The sequence below is a fragment of the Strix uralensis genome, chromosome Z, assembly GCF_047716275.1.
Source record: "Strix uralensis isolate ZFMK-TIS-50842 chromosome Z, bStrUra1, whole genome shotgun sequence".
NCBI classification, from domain to species: Eukaryota; Metazoa; Chordata; class Aves; order Strigiformes; family Strigidae; genus Strix; species Strix uralensis.
The window spans coordinates 1,009,799-1,022,807 of NC_134012.1; the positions used below are offsets into that span (position 1 = coordinate 1,009,799).

At 52.2% G+C, this 13,009-nt stretch overlaps 1 protein-coding gene across 1 annotated transcript; it reads left to right on the plus strand.

Moving 5' to 3' along the window:
- Positions 1 to 4,742: 4,742 nt before the first annotated feature.
- On the plus strand, positions 4,743 to 8,555 carry LOC141937749 (glutaredoxin-1-like). Its single transcript, XM_074855855.1, has 3 exons — positions 4,743 to 5,017; positions 6,114 to 6,216; positions 8,320 to 8,555. Exons 1-3 carry the CDS (start codon positions 4,820 to 4,822, stop codon positions 8,325 to 8,327), a joined length of 309 nt encoding a protein of 102 aa, XP_074711956.1. The 5' UTR covers positions 4,743 to 4,819; the 3' UTR covers positions 8,328 to 8,555.
- Positions 8,556 to 13,009: the final 4,454 nt, after the last annotated feature.

A 13,009-nucleotide genomic window follows, 5' to 3' on the forward strand; every position in this document is an offset into this window, starting at 1 on the left:
TCGGGTTTGTGGCAGAAAGCTCCCTGGCAGCAGTGACATTTTGGGGAGAAGTGGGTCTCGCACTCCGCGGCCCCCCGGCAGCCGAGAGCCTGAATGTCGGCCGCTGGTCTGAGGGGTGACCCCACGGGTTCGCCCGTCCCGTGAGGGACGGCGGCTTTTGTGATGGGGCTCTGAGCTCGGCCCTGCCCAGGGGGCCCAGTTTAAACTGGATTATCCTCACGTGCTCATCAGCTGCCCCCCGTGAGACAAACCCGGTATCTTCCCTGGCTGCCGGGACCCTTCCCAGATAGAACAGGGAAATCCAGAACATCATGACGAGGACGGCCCTTGCAGACGCTGTGGAGAGTTTTCTTGACCTAAATCCTTTGTTCGTGGTGCCACTGACTTGTGTGTGTGTAGTGACATTAATGACAAAGTGAACCCGACCTTTTTCTAAGGGGATCTACCTAAGCAAAGGTGCTTTTCTGCCGGGGAAGTCTGAGCAGGGAGCTAAACGCTTCATTATCATCATTCTCGGACTTTGGGTTCTGCTTTGCCAGCTGCCTTTAATTTTGGCATGGAGTCTGAGCCCAGAGAGACAAAGAAAAGACCCTGAAAACGATTATTTGGTGTTTCCGCGGTGTCCGCAGCAGGCCATCTCCGACGGACCTGGAAACTGCAGCTGTGCGATGCAGACGGAACAGCAAATTGCTGGAGCTGAATCTTTTTTTTTTCTGCTTTTAAGAATTGTTTTTATATTTCAATACAGTTTTATAGGCAAATCGTTCTTTTCAAATTCCATGCTAGAGTCATAGGGATTTTATTGTGTGTTTGGGGTTTTTTCCGGTGATATTTTGCAGAGGTTGAGAGGGTAATTCTTTTTCTATTTTAGGACACACACAAAAAAATTTTAAAAAAGAGCTTGTGACTCAGCTGGCTGCTGCAGGCTTCAATTTCTGAGGTTAGTTTTATGTAAGAATGGTAACTCTTTTTTTTTTTCAACTTTCTACCTGGAGATCCTAAAGTTCTTTAAAGGGTGAGAAGTACTCAGCTACATCTCGCAAATAAGGAGCCTGAAATGCAGAGTGTCACACTGCTTCTTCAAGATCACTAAAGAAAACTGAAAATGTTAAAGAAAAAAATGAATAGGAAAGTAGCATGTGTGGAAATTAAATGTAAAAAAAGCTGATTTTCTGTCATTATGGTAGAAATTAAAAATTGTAAGTATGAGCTAACTGGAGAGCCACGAATAAAAGATGCAGTTTTCAGAAGCATAAAGCCACGCAGAAGAAGGAAGATGGAGCTGAAGTGCAGCTTGCCTGGGCCCTGGGAGCACCCTGGGTCACAGCACGGGCTCCAGCCAGCAGCCAGCCCAGTTCTCGAGAGCACGGATTATGTGTGTGTCCTGCTGACTTCTTGTACAAAACCGATACAAAATCGTGGCGATGTTCCTCCGCCTTGCATGTACTCCTGCATTTTTAATACTTGGAAGCTTTCCCGGGTTTTTGCTAGAATTTAGCCTGTTACTAATAATCTAAGTATAGATAACACATAACAAAAAACTATTTTTAACTTTCTGTAAACGTTTTATAAGCATTTAAATCGAGGCTTAATGGAAGTACAAACGCTTTCTATCCAACCAAGAGCAGTATTTTGTTATTCTCTATTTCAGTCAGTGGTAACCGCAGGTTTTCTACAGAGATGCCAGGCTGTGTAAAAATGTTTATTCTTTTTTCACAGATTACTGCATCCTTCTATTCAGTCACTAAAACAGCTTTCCATTTTACTGAGCGTCCCATAATGCCCCCTGTATCAGGTGCAGATGTGCTGTCCTTGCAGACGTAGATCATCTGGTAAATTGAAACTCTTAAAAGAATTCTGACTATAAACTCTTTTTCTGTAGGATGATTTTCAGTAGAAACGTAGTGCTCTTAAAACTATTTTTTAAAACGACACTTTAGCATTCAGAAGCGTGACTGAAAGTAGATTGTGATGCTGGGTGAGGTGCTGTCGGCAATTTTTTTTGGTGGAGGCTTTAGGGCCGCATCCATCACGGACAGCCAGGAGTTCGGGCAGTGCTGGGTTTGGTATTTCTGAATAACTTGGTATGGTAGAAAGGAAAAATTGCTATGCTCTAAAAAACCTCTCTGTACTATGGTGTATAGCAAAAACCAGGAACCAGCTGAAAAAAGGGTTATTTAAGGAAGTGGTTTTGAAAAAAGTCAGATGTGTGAGGAGGAAGGTTTGCGCTGGTCCCAGCATCTCCTGAACTCCCGGGGCATCGGCAGCGTTGGGGTCGAAGAAGGGGTCTGGTGGCGGATTCAAGTGCCCTTAGGCGGGACTTAGAGGGTCTGACATTACATTTCCAGACGTGGGTGTAAGTGGAGTTTTGTCTCCTGAGCCCTTCATGAGAGGTAACTCTCAAAATCCACTATTTTAGAAGACAGTGCTTAGAGTAACGGATCGCACGACATAGTCCTTGTAGGCTTGTCCTGAGCCAGCACGGAGCTTTACCGGGACTGACAGCAAAAGCTTTCTGCTCTAACGACGCTTTCCATCGAGAGTCACAAAGCCCTGCGTCCTCCTCTGGGCCTTGGTCTCTCTGATCTGAATAAAAACTATTTTATGAGGCATGTGCTGAAACTCCTGCATGTTTTCCTTTGAACACACCCTGACTAAATGTTTGTGGATTGAATATGTAAAATTTTGATACAAAATAAAAACTCTTCTCCGTCAGTCTCATGCGATGATTTACCCAAGTGCCTTGGAAGGTTTGAGCGTCGCGCTGGAAATCCTGTTTGTAGCTTGGCAGAGTCACAGGGTGGTTTGTGTGGGGAGGGGCTTTTCAAGGCCATCTGGTCCAACCCCGCCACGGGCAGGGCCACCTTCACCCAGAGCAGGTTGCCCAGAGCCCGCCCAAGCTGGCCTTGATGAGCCGTTGGCAGGCGGAGCCGCTCCCCACGTGCCGCACGGGCCGGCCCTGGCGTCTCGCTCAGATCTTGGCGAAAGCACCCAACACCCAACACCCAACGCCCCGAAGCTCAGCCCTGGGGCCACTGGAGCACCCCGACACCCTCTTTCCACATCGGTGGCCAGCAAATGCCGTTTCTGTTTCTCCCCACCGGCCCAGCCCACCATAGCCCTGGCCCAGGGAGCAAAGCCTTGGCCATCCAGTCAGGCCTTCCCCGGCCCCACCCGCCGGCCGCTCCTGAGCTTCGCGAGGCGCTGCCGTGTGCCGGCGCCGTCCCTGCGGATCTCCGGAGACCCGGCACCCCACGGCGGAGCGTCCCCGGGTTCACAGCGGGGCACGGAGCGGGGCTGGGACCTGCGAGCTGCGTCCCAAAAAAACGTGTTTTCCCAGAAGCGGGGGATTTGGGGAGGGCGGGAGAAGCTGCCAGCTGTGAGAGCGACACGACAGACCGAAAGCAGAAGCTGATTTCCCAGCAGGAGCGGGGTTGAGAGGAGCAGCAGCGAGAGAAGCCACGGGAAGTGGAAGCAGATTCCAGGCTGGAGCGGACTGGTGGGAGCTTTGCCAGCCAGAGAAGCCCCTTCGGGGAAGCAGGCGGGGATTTCTCGGCAGCAGCGGGATCGGGGGGATGGCTGACACCAGGGAGGACAAAGGGCTGGCGAGTGCCACCGGGGACGGGGGGTCAGCAGAGGAATTGTCTCAGGAGCTGCTGGGGGTTTGGGGGATTTTCAGTGATGGGAACACTTTGCTCGCCGAGGTGACCATGCCGGGGGAAGAGCCACCTTCTCGGTGCTCTCTGCAGAGCTCTCTCCTCTCCACTCCCCCCAGGATCCAGCCCTTCCCTCGCCCCCCACAGGAGGGATGCTGCGGCGCTGGGGACTCCGTGGTCCCGCTGAGCTTCTCACTTGCGGGGGCAATGGCACCGCCTCAGCTCGACAGCAGAAGTCTGGGCAGGTTTAGCCCCACGGGGCTGGATACCCGACTGCAACGTGCACGGCTTCGGCTCTGTGAAGGATTGCAGTCTTCAGATTTCTGCCTCTGCCACGTTTACAGAATCGGACTTAGTTGTGTCACCCGATAGGGGTGCTGAATCCCTTTGGTCCCATCAACGTGTTCCCTAAATACATTTTCAACCCAGGTCAGCTAAAGGAACAATCTGGGACTTTTTCAATGCTGGAAGTGGTTCTTCGAGCACTTTTGGTTCCCAGTTCACGTCTGGGGGAAAACACAGACCTTCTGGAACCACAGCAAGGCCGAGCAGCCGTTTCGGCCCTCGTGGAAGCTGTAGGCAGGGAATCCCCTGTTATGGAAGGTCTGCAGGAAGGAATACGGACACACCACACAGTTTTGGGTTTTTTCCCTTCTGGGGTGGGAAGGCTGTATGGCACAAGAATGGCTGATGATTAACTTACTCACAGGCTTCCTACTGTCCGTACTGTCCCCCCAAGGAGATTTCAGCATCCTGCAAGAGGTGAGCTGAGGGGCAGGTCAGGCCTAAGCAAACCCGGCATCGGGGGGCGAGGCAGCAGCAGGAGCTCAGCCCCGGCAGCGCTGCAGCTCGTGAGCAGCTGCCGCAACCCTCGAACCACGGCACGAGCTCCGAAAAAACAGCTGAGTGTCTTCTGCCCGTGAACTGTGACTCAGTCGGGCAGTTTGGATTTTCCAGAAGGACAGAGGGAAAGCAAAAGTATTTCTGCTTTGAACCCTCAGTCGGGTGAAGAGATGACATCCTCGTGGGGAGGAGTTTCCAGGGAGGGAGGCACCGTGCAGCTGATAAATAGCTCGGCCAAGATCGAGATCGCTGCCGTCCCGTCCCTTCTGCCTGCGGAGTGGTGGTGAGGGGCAGCGCTCCGCTCGGCTGGGAAGGGCAGCATGGCTGAAGCATTCGTGAAGAGCAAACTCCGGGATGACAAAGTAACCCTGTTCGTGAAGGACGGCTGCCCTTACTGCAGGAACGCCATGGAGATGCTCAAGCAGTACAACTTCAGGCCCGAGTGCCTGCAGGTGTGTGACATCACTGGAATGCAGAGCGTCCAGGAATACTTCCGACAAACAACTGGGCAGAACACGGTAAGTCCTCGCAGCCGTGGTTCGGATCCTTTATCCCAGCTGCCCCGTAACCTGGCGAGCTGTTGCAGAGCCCGAGGCCGGGCGTCTCTCCCCACCACTTTCCATGTCAGGTCACCGCAGACGCCTCCCCCCCTTCCCACTTTTACCGATGCTCCTTGTTGCGGTGAGGGGAGCTCACAGAGAGGGGGGACCCTCCTCGGCATGGGGGTGTCCTCCTCCCGCAGTCAGACGTGCCCGTGGTTGCACAGGAGCCAGGGAGAGGCTTTCCCAGTGCTGTCTCCCACTGTCCACTTCTCCCCTTACTGTGTTCTGCTGCTCTTGCCTGTGCTCTTTGTCTTCAGCTGCTGACCTATTCCCATCGCTGTGATTTCACTTCTGCCTCCGTTTTCATTTCTGTTTACCTTCCCTGGCTTTAGCCGGGTGCTTCTTCCCAGCTCGACAGGGATTTTCACTTCCCTCTGCGAGGAGTGGCACACACATGCCTGGGGGAGGTCTCAGAAGCTGAGGCTCAGTAATTGCTCCTGGTCTTCAGCAGAGGGTTGCTTTTCTTTTTTTTTTTTTTTTTTTTTATTAATTTGGCTCTGCATTGGCCGCTGCTTGTCTTGCAGCCTGGCAGTGATCGTGAGATGGGCAGGAAAAGGGACCAGAGTAGGCAGGAAAATAGCAGATGGGCAGGGCTGTGAAGGCGGAGGGCAAAAGGCCCAAAAAAGGGCACCTGGAGAAGGGGTTGTGCCACAAACATCAGTCCGCTGTGCCAAGTGACCCTGGCAGTGCCAGTGGCCATCGGGGCCGGCATCTTCCCATCCCCAGGGAGCACTCGAGAGGACGGGGTGCTCCTGGGCGCCCGGGGGACCTGCCACGGGCACGGCCTGCGCTGGTGGGTGGTTTCATCCTCCCGCAGCCTCTGTAAAGTGCAGAGGGTTCCCCTGCCCCCCCTTCTCGCGCAGCAGGCGGGAGGCTGGGGGCAAGAAGAGGAGGATTTTGTCAATCACGGACTCCTTGGTGTGAAGTCTGCTCGCCAGACAAATCCTCTCACCATGCTTTGCCGCCGGCAGCCCAGCTCTAGTGATGAACCCGCGGTGTTGTTTTTGCCCAGGTTTGCGTGTTCATCGGGAGACACTGCATCGGAGGATTTTTCGAACTGCAGAACTTTCGCTACAGGCTGCCCTGTATGCTGCAGCAGATCGGGGCCCTGCACAGTAAGTCCAGGGCGGGTTCTGCCCAACAACAATACTTTTTCACCAGTCACAGCAAATCTGAGCACTTGTAAGAGTGGAGCGGGACTTGATAGAGCCGTGTGGTGTGTCAGGACACAACACCAGAGTGGGAATTTTGCCTGGGATCTAGACAAAATGCATCGGCTCCGCGACGTTTCTTTCTTTTTTTCTTTCTTTTTCCCTACGTCAGGACATGGAGCCTGCTGCTCTCAAACAGTCTCTGAAGTTTCAGCCTGACAGCTTCTAGACAGCTGATGGCTTTTCTTAGAGTGGAATTGATTTTTACAACCGCCTGGACACCCTGTGGGGGCCCCACTGTCCTTTCCTGCTGGTGGGGTGTGTGGGGACCCTCCGCAGGACTTTCTGTGGTGCCTGCGTGGGGGCTCGGGGAAGGCGGCAGCAGGGAGCCTCTCGCCCACAAGAGATGGAGCGGGATGAGGTTCGTGCAGGGCCCAGACGTGCTGCAGCTGCTTTCACACAGGGCAACGGCCTGCACGAGGGGAGCAGGGCAGGGAAGAGCCCTTCAGCACCCAGGCTAAGGTGGTTTAGGGCCCTGGGCTTGCAGGTGCCCCTGAAGGGGCTCCCAGGACCCAATGGCCACCAGTTAGAGCAGAACCAGACCCCAGAGCTGCCTCAGTCACCAATGGCCTGTGCTGGGTTCACACTGCCCAAAGCCCCACCTTCAGCAAAGCCTGGGCAACCCGGAGTTTGGAAAAGAGTCATCTGCAACTTCAGTATGAAAAAAGGTCACTGTGAAACAACTGAGGCCACTGACTAGTGGCTTAAGGTAGCCCAGACACCGGCCTGCAGGCAGATGCACACGACATGGGGTGCCCCAATTCCTGGCAGAGGGGGGAGCAGACCTTGCACCACCTGAACCAGGCGATACCCACAAGTACCAGGCTCTGAGCCCAGGTTTGCTCCTTTCACGCGCTTGGCAATCGCTTCACAGCGTGACGATGGAAGGGACCAGGAGAGGAGACTCACAGGATGGGTCTGGGGGCAGGAGAGCTCCGGGGGTTCCCGTCCAACTCCGTGCTCCCAGCAGGGTCACCGACGGGACCCGAGCAGGTGGCCCAGGGCTTTATCCAGCCAGGTCTTGGAGGATATCCCAGGACATGGAGGATATTCCTCTGGTCCTCCCTGCGCCGAAGGGCAGGTGCTGGAAAGGGGGCAAGGAGAGACTCGTGTGTTTTAGGAAGTCCCAAATCCTTGGCTTTTTGCAGGAAAGGAGGCAGGGCCGTCAGGGCAGGTGGCCCCATGGGCAGGAGGAGGCAGATGGAGGGTCCTGCTCCAGAAAGTGCCTCAGGGACACTCAGACGTTGGGACGTTGGTGTCAGCACCACGTCTGAGGGGGCAGGAGCGGGAAGGGGGCGTGAGAGGGCTCTTAGGGACATCACGGAGGAAAACCCCTGTGGGAAGAGGGACAGCCCAGCTCCACGTGAAGGCGCGAGCTGCCCTAATCCAGCGCAAGGAGAGAATGCGGGGTGCTCCTCTGCAGCACACAGCGGAGGGCAGGTACGGACGGGGCTCCGGTGCTCCCACTCATCAACGTCCCTTCAACAACCTGTTGTAGCACGTGGAGCTGTTTTGAAACTGATATTCCCCGTCGTCAGAAGCCAAGAGGCAGTTAACTGTGCAAACAGACACGGGGGTGCTCGTGGGCGTGGGTGTGCACAGTCCTGCTCCTGCGTGTGCTGCACGATCAGGGGCTTGGAACCGCGTCAGCAGCTGGAGTCAGACACACAACGGCTCGTGTGGCCGAGTGCTGGAGTTCACAGAGTCAGCGGTCCTCGGTGTCTGCACCGAGTGAAGCTTACTGCTTGGGGAAGATGGTTTTCAGCCAAGATGGGTGGACTTAGGGACGTGACACGTGATGTGCGTGTGCACAGGCACCCAGCATGTGCGTTACACAGACACACAGGTGGGCTGTACGAGCGATAAAGAGACAGGCAGGTATGCGTATGTAAAAGCGCGAGTTAAAAGGTCTCCCCAGCCTGTTCCCTACCGCTGTTGTGTTAATCAAGCAGTTGCTAACGAACAGCAGAGATCCGCACCCTTGACGTCGGCTGTTTCTACTTTCAGGCCTGTGATGACCGTGAGCTGGGACGGCCTCGTTCTGCCGGACGCAAGTCCTGGAGCCAGCTCCTGGCACCCTCCTTCTGCGGGACCAAAGGCACCTTCTTGGGGAATGCAGCTTCTTTTCCTCTCACTGATCAGTGCTTCCATACGTTCACATCTCTGATCCTCTCTGTAGCTCTGGAAAGAGAATGTGTCCAGCACGTGATCGGATTCAGCCCAATAAAATACACTTGCTCTGAGTGCCCACGGTCACCGTTGTGGTTTTTTTCACACACCCATTCACGCGCTCACCCTAAACGTCTCTTTTCACCCCACAATCTTCTTGCTGCCGCCTCTCCCAGGCGGCCCTTTGGAAATTCTCAGTGTTTTCCATGGCCAGTAGAAAGTCCTGACGATGCTCTGAGCTGGAGCTGAGCCCAGGCTCCTCTCTCGTGGGTGTCCTGCAGCGCAGCCCCGCAGCCTGCGCCCGCGTCCCTGCCCCCACGACCCGTCACCTCTCGGCAGGGCCACGACGACGCGTCCGGGCAGCGCTTTTTTGGTGAGGATTTTGTCACAAGGCGCTGCCGCCGGGGAGCCATCCAGCTTGTCACGTTTGCTGTCCCCGTCCCGAAGGCAGAGCTGCTGGGCACAGAGAGCGCCCGGGACCGCGCAGGCAGCGGGGTTACTGGCTGCAGAACACCCCACGGAGACGGGGCACGGGCCGCGGGCAGAGCTGAAGCCGACAGCGCTGTGTCGGGAAAGGGATGTGGGGGAAACGCGCAGTCGGCTGCTGCCAAGACAAACTGGGTGAGGAGCTGCTTCAAGACTGGCATGGAAGTAGCTCTGTCTCCAAAAAAAGGTTTCACGGCTGCTTCAGCTCGGGGATGAGGCAAAAACCAAACGTATAAAACCCTTCTGATTCTTCTCTCTTTTACTTCTCTCTAACTTCCACACACCCCCCCCCCACTTCTTTTTTTAAACAGAAAAATTAAAAGTTTGTTTTCTTTTTTATTGTTTTCCGGTTCAGTTAAAACCTGCGGACTTAAAGTTGCTGTTTGTTTAAGGCCTGGAGCTTGTTTGGTTTTTGATAGCCAGTTTAACCCTTCGGGTCTGCTGAGCAGACAAAGGGGCCACCCTGCCAGCATGGCCCCGCAACAACCCCTGGACAAAGGCTCCCCAGGGCACGGCCCCTCTGTCCCAGGGCCAAGCCGGGATGAGGCAGCACGAGCCCGTCCCCGCCGCCGGCTCAGCCAGAAGCCCTGTGACCTCTTCCAGCTGGAAGATTCCCCCGTGACACCAGCTGGGGCTGTGTGCTCCTTACCCTCATCAGGGTGAAAGAGCAGAAATCACAGGCTTCCTGCCACCCTTGGGAAGGAGTGGGAAAGCCAAAAGCTTCGTTCTTGGCAAGTTTAAAGTCCGTTTCCTCTTGGCAGAATGGCAATCCCCTCGTGTGGCGAGTGCTAGAGAACTTCAGCTGACTTGTGCAATTTTCTGCAGATTGCTGGGTTTTCAGTATCTTAACCCTCTCCAAGACAAAGGGCAGCCCTTGAATATGAGAAGTTCAGTGCAGACATTTCCTAGATTGCATGACAGGCTTTTTCAAAGCTGTTCTCAAGCAGAACTCGCTGCTTCCCATCCTTTTATGCAGTTAGAACTGCCGCTGGGTGAAGAGTTTAAAATCTAATCACAAAGTTTGGAGGTATTACCCTCCAGAAACAGTGTCACGGGAGGCTCTTGTAGGAATTTTCTCACGCTTGATCACACCCTGCATGTCTGGAGGTTCGTCAGAACTGCTGCTTCAGGTTGTGTTTTACAGAATTTTGCATGATGTGCAGTAACTATTGCTGCTGATGATGACAAGAGAAACTGCTCAATAACAGTGACGACTGCAGCCACAAATTTCTGGTTTTAGTGCTTGAAAAACTCATACTGCTTCCCTTCTGGAAGTAACTCCACATAAATCCGAATAATTAGAAGTTTGTGGCTGGAAGACTCCCTAGAGCTGGTGTGCATAGCGTGCAGCTCCCAGAGCAATTGCTTTGACCCGTGCTACTCTCTTCCTTCAAAAACCCCCAAATTCTGTCAGGTTTGCCTTGCTGCATCCCCCTTATCTCCCTGGCAGCAGCTGGTTGTCCCATGGTTGGGGCCAGCCAGGCTGTTGGAGAGATTTGAGGGCAGCTCCGGTGTTGGTCTCTGTGGGTGGTCAGTGGGACAGGGACACCCTTTGAAAATGGGGAAAGGGGGTGTCGGTGTTGGACTGGGCAGGCGGTTCTGGGCACGGGGAGGTGCGGTACGAAATGGAGAGAAGCGAAGCAAGAAGGTGAGTGGGATGTATTTATTGAATGTCAGCCTCTGTTGCTAGAAGAGGGAGTTGAAAGGGAATTGGGAATTGGTTTGACTTACCAGAAACAAGAGGCAGCATGGAAAGTAAATACAGAAGCAAAAATTGGGGAAGAGTGCAAAAAGCCTCCAGCAGCGTGAGAAAAAGGAAGAAAAGGGTTATAGAGAGTGGTTTGTCCAAGGACTGAAGGAGACGGCAAAGAAGCAGAGCAGGGGCTGAGAGGCAATAGTGACTCAGAGTTTTAGAGGTTTGAAGGGTGATCGCAGGGAGGTTCAGGTCGAGGTGAGGAGATGGGGAAACCATCCTGTTCCTGTGGGTGGATGGGTTTTGACTTGGTAGCATGGAAAAAACCCAAACACATCTCCGAGCACCTGCTGAGTGTTGTTACCACACAGGTCTTTTGTCTCTCAAATTAAGAAAGGCAAGAAGAGTCACTTTATACTGATATTTAATCTCATCCTCTTACTCAGTATTAAACTGTGAGGTTTATATGGAACTGAATTCGCCCAGAAACCGTTGTTTCTGAGAAGGAATCTAGCAGAGTCTGGTGTTAGTGCCACGGGACACTTAATGCTCCGAGTGGTGAATCCTGAAGAGGAAAAGGCAAAAAATCCCACTACAATCTTCATACAGCTTCCCTTGCCCTGAGACACGACTAACTGGAATGAACTTTGTAGAATTTGTTTTCAAGTCAAAATGTAATAACCTGGGAAATGTGAAAGATTGTGTAGTTCCTAAAACTGTGTGTTTGAACATGCCCCTTCAGTAGGGTGGACATATGATTATCCACACTTCCACAGTCCATATCATGATAGTCTCCTTCCATGGGTGACATCCTCTACCTACATTTAACATTTAAAGTGGTGTTTCAGCTCTGTGGGTTGACTAAACTTCTCAGAGTTTTAAGAATTTTTTTCCAAATCACCATCCACCTTTCCTTCTCTACCTCATTTCTTATGTCAGTTTTGTCCACAGAGCAAAAGGTTGTTAAATAGGAATGCCATCTAATCCAACCATAAAATCCATATCATATAATGAATTTCAAGATCTAGCAAACTAATATAATTAATTTTTACCTTACTGGAAAGATGACGAAGCCCATGGCAAGTGCAGCTCTATTTGGGTTTACCTACCAAGTTGGGGTACATTGCTGCACCTTTTCCTGAATTACTGTACAGCCTCTGGAAGTTGTCATCCCCCTTCTGCTGAGCTCATTGACCGCTGTTTTCCCAGTGAGTTACTGGTTTGAGTGGCAGGGGAAGTTGGCACTCAAGCTGGTTGGCTTGTGGTAAGAATTTCTCATTTGAGATGAGAAGCATGAAAGATATGAGAAAAGAGAGATTTTGTTTCCCTGAAATCATTTACCAAATGAGGCCACGGGGCATGTAAGATTGCGGGGTGTGGATTTTACCTGTCGGCTTCCAGCAGACCAGATACCCGCCAGTGGGGTGTATCAAGATAAAAATGGTCATTGGCCATATTCACCACTGTGATTTTCTCCCTGGCTATTAGGAATTCTGATTCATATCCTGGTTGCTTCGTGTGTAGCAAATAATTTAAAAACTATCCGAATAACTGGGAAAAACACGGTGGTGATGGTTTGACAATTTTTGACAATTACAGTTTAATGCAACTCCTTGTGTATTTGTCACGCACCCAAATAAACCTCTCAGTCCAGATCCGAGAGAAACCTCAGTTTCTAGAGAAAACCTTATCAATGCAAACTACTACTCAAGTGTAAAAGTGGTGAAACCCAGAACATCTCCACACTGAACCGTGAGGTTCTTAGGCTGTGAACAAGGACAAGCACTGGAGGAGGTGTGCTCCAGCAGTGTCATTTACTGCAAATCCAAACTCTGTTACACAACAAGAAGCATTAATACTTCATAGGAGGTAAAATCACAGTATTGCACAAGACTGAGGATTTTTGAGCTACGTCTATATTTAGCTATTTCTGCTTTCCTGTCACGTGAGCTTGCAATACAAGTGCAGACAGCGGGCTGCATGGGTAAGCTCTTTCCTGTCCCTGGGAAAGGGTGACGTATCAGGAGCTGTAGAGGCCAAATATTCTAACTCTTCACTGAGACCCTCCAGTGCCAGAGTACTCAATTTATGGCATGGAATCTAACTTTGACAAAACTACCCCCGCATAACTTCAAAAACGTTAAGCAAGAAGGGAAGCAGTATGAGTTTTTCAAGCACTAAAACCAGAAATTTGTGGCTGCAGTCGTCACTGTTATTGAGCAGTTTCTCTTGTCATCATCAGCAGCAATAGTTACTGCACATCATGCAAAATTCTGTAAAACACAACCTGAAGCAGCAGTTCTGACGAACCTCCAGACATGCAGGGTGTGATCAAGCGTGAGAAAATTC

Coding starts and splice junctions, on each gene's coding strand:
- LOC141937749 (XM_074855855.1), top strand. CDS start 4,820: ATGGCTGAAGCATTCGTGAAGAGCAAACTCCGGGATGACAAAGTAACC. Junction 5,018..6,113: donor AAACAACTGGGCAGAACACG/GTAAGTCCTCGC, acceptor GTTTTTGCCCAG/GTTTGCGTGTTCATCGGGAG.